Source organism: Entamoeba invadens, assembly GCF_000330505.1.
Source record: "Entamoeba invadens IP1 unplaced genomic scaffold scaff_1105074726209, whole genome shotgun sequence".
Classification (NCBI taxonomy): domain Eukaryota; phylum Evosea; order Mastigamoebida; family Endamoebidae; genus Entamoeba; species Entamoeba invadens.
Genome location: NW_004440269.1, coordinates 126095 through 129308, shown reverse-complemented (window position 1 = coordinate 129308; position 3214 = coordinate 126095). Strand labels below are relative to the sequence as shown.

The 3214-nt window shown below is 41.5% G+C and overlaps 1 protein-coding gene across 1 annotated transcript; it reads left to right on the top strand.

Moving 5' to 3' along the window:
• Window positions 1-53: 53 nt before the first annotated feature.
• Window positions 54-2699, top strand: EIN_492240 (hypothetical protein; the record flags this gene model as incomplete). Its single annotated transcript, XM_004255708.1, has 1 exon — window positions 54-2699. A coding segment is annotated over one exon (2646 nt), but the record flags the coding sequence as incomplete, so codon positions are not given.
• Between the last annotated feature and the right edge of the window lie 515 nt (window positions 2700-3214).

The window sequence follows — 3214 nt, the reverse complement described above, 5'->3', positions numbered from 1 at the left end:
GCAAATGAAGAAATCCGGTTGCCATACAACCAACACGCAAAGTACATGCAGCGAGCACTTGTGCCGTCGATGGTAGAAAGGTTGAAATTGACATGAATGTTACAGTCCCCCAGGTACTTCCAATGATCAACACTTTCGTTGTGATTTCATGTCCAGATAACAATACAAAGAGAATCACTTTCACAACAAACAACGTCGTCTTCAACAATTCTCTTATCAATTTGTCGTTTGAAACAGGAACAATCAAACCAAATACATTTGGTTCAGTTGTTTCACAACAACTGAATTGCGTGTATGGGCAATTCGACTTGGAGAACGAATCAACAAAGGAGATATTCTGGGTTAAAACAGAAAATAAAAAACCGCACATCAAGCGAATTACACTTCCCCTCTTTGAAAACCGTTTACAAGAAACCCTTACAATACAAACAGACTCCATCCAAGCATTCGTGCTTGGCAATTCCAAGGCATCAATTCCAATAAACCCCAAAGAAAGCTTCAAAATCTTCATTGCGCCAAACTCATTCATTGAAACAAAGTTCAGAGGACGATTGGAGGAAATTGTTGAGTTTAGTGGTCAGTTTGTTCCAATCAAGATTTTGAGGGACGAAACACGAATTGTGTTTGAGAACACCGAGGTGATAAACAACACTGCGCTTCCTCTTGTATTCTCAACTGACAAAAAGAAAAAGAGGATCATCAGTGGGACATCTTCTGGACTTTCACAAGGACAAAAGCTTGCGATCGCTGGAAGTTGCTTTATTTCTGTTACAGGTTCGAGCTTTGTTACTCTTTTATCCCAGTTTTCATGTGTTGAAGATGAGGGTACTTTTATTCCAATCTGTCTCATTCCAGATGAAAAAAAGAAGTCCAACAAAATTGTGTATTTCGCCACCTTACACAACAAATCGCCATTCACCGTGTTTTTGAAATACGCCAACACGACACTAAAAATGGAACACGGCTTTTCGGATTATTTGAAGTTGCCGACTTATACAGAGACCGTCCCACAATTTGAGTTGGGTTTGAGCGAATCAGGCCCGTTTGTCACAATCACACAGTCGTGTTATTTACAATTTCCAACAGTGTGCAAATTTGAGTCGAGCCGGTATGTTCACGTCTCACTTGACCAAAACACCCTCACCATCACCGAGAGTCTTTTATCAGACTATGTCGTGTGCAACAACACAAGTGTTCCGCTTTTTTGGTGGTGGGTCTACCAAGACTCGTCCATTCCGATTGAAATTTCCCCATACTCCGCGTCATTTATTTACCAACCGTTCTGCCCGATTCAATCAACTCTCAATCTCTCGTCGTCATTTTTCTCTCAAAAATTTGTTGTTGTTTCTTTTGAAAAAAATATGAAAGAGGAGGACTCGTGTGACGTTTCGCTTTCACACTCATCCCGTCACGTCATTACAATTTCAAAGAAGAAAATAAAACCAATACACTCAGTTTCACTCTACATTCCCCAAATTATTGTGGATATTATTAATGATTATACCCCAATCTCTACTATCATTCTTGACAACTTGAGATTGACGATGGCAAAAGGATTGAACGTAAGTGCAAGTTTGTTGCAAGTTGAGTCATACCCACCTGCGACGTACACAGTCAACGTCATGGTACAAACCTTTTCCTTCACGTTGACTAAGGACACTCTCTTTGTCGCACTGCCAAGGGCTGTGGTTCAGGTCGATTCCTTGTTCATTAAGAAGCTTATCGACTTCTTGCCGCCACTCCCTAAACTCGACCTCAAAAACTTTAAACCACCAAAACTCTTCTTTGCCATCGACAAGTCGGAACTCGAAGTGTCTTTTCGATCGGTCGCAGGTGTTGTCCTTCCTCTCACTAAATACTCCGCGACTATATCGGCACTTTTGGTGTTTTTAAGTATCGATCACACGTGTCTTGACATACCAGAGTTCCTGGGATACGGCGAATGTTTATTGCCATTCTTCCAAGGCGTGTTTCTTGGGCAATTGCCGAAGATATTGGCATCGTCACCAATCATTGGAAACCCACAATTCGCGTTGAGTTCGTTAAATTCTGCGTTCTCGTCACTGGGCTCAAGGAATTTTGTGAATGCACTGAACAAAAGCACGACGGGAATTTTTGGTGTGTTGGCATCGATTGCAGATACGGTCAATGGGATGTCAGAGAACTACGATTATGATATAACACTCCAAGGGCCACGCCCAGAGTCGTTCAAAGAAGGAATGAAGTTGGGAGTGATCGGGTACCACAAGAAGAAAACTGGAAGTACTCTTGATAAATTACAACTTTCAATGTCATCTGTCACACAGTTTATTAAACTGGCAGCGGTTGGTGCGTTTGCGGAGTTCGAGGAAAAAGGTGCGAAACGGGTTGGGAAGTGGCGATCAGTCGAGGAATACGGGCCAATTAGAAAGTACCAAGACATCGGGTTTGAGGAATATTCAAGGAACGAGAAGTACGTCTGCCACATCAAAGGTAGCAACGACACTTGGATTGTTGTGCGAGACGTATCGAAGTTTCTTCTCTTGATGAACCAAAACATTACCGTCCAAATCAATGAAATTGGTAATGTTAGCTTTGGCGAAAAGTGTCTCTCGGTGACAATCGGAGATAAACGCTATTCTTTAGACCTCGACAAATTTGGGAAGAGAGAGAAGCGGTTCTGCGAAGAGATAACAAAGAACGAGGATTGTGTCATATAGTTACTTTAAATAATTCGACCTGCTATAATTATAGTTATTAGTATGTTTATTTTCTATATTATAGGTTAATAGAAAGTTAATACAAGCTGGTCCAAACGACTTGAATCAAATGCACAACGTAATTACTTTGTTTCGAGTTTGTTAATGACACCACCAAGGAGTTCGCCAGTGACTTCGTTAATGTCCTTTTTGACGACTTGGTTTGGTTCCATATAGTCGCAAATATTCTTCATGTCTTTTGCAAGACCCTGCGCGATTGTAAGAAATTCTTTTCTTCGCGTTCCCATTGTGCTTTGCCTGACTTTTTTGATGACAACCGTTGCGGCACGCGCTCTTTTTTCGTTTGTGCTGTTTAAATTTGCGGAAGCTCTTCCTTCGAAAGAACTAAACAATGCGGCAGTTGCGTTATTTTTCTCATCCTCGTCGATGACGGGGTCGTCGACTATTTTTTGGAAATTGTCGTAGATCGAGTCCAAGTCGTCTTTCTGTTTGACGTCGATAGAAGTAGCGAATTG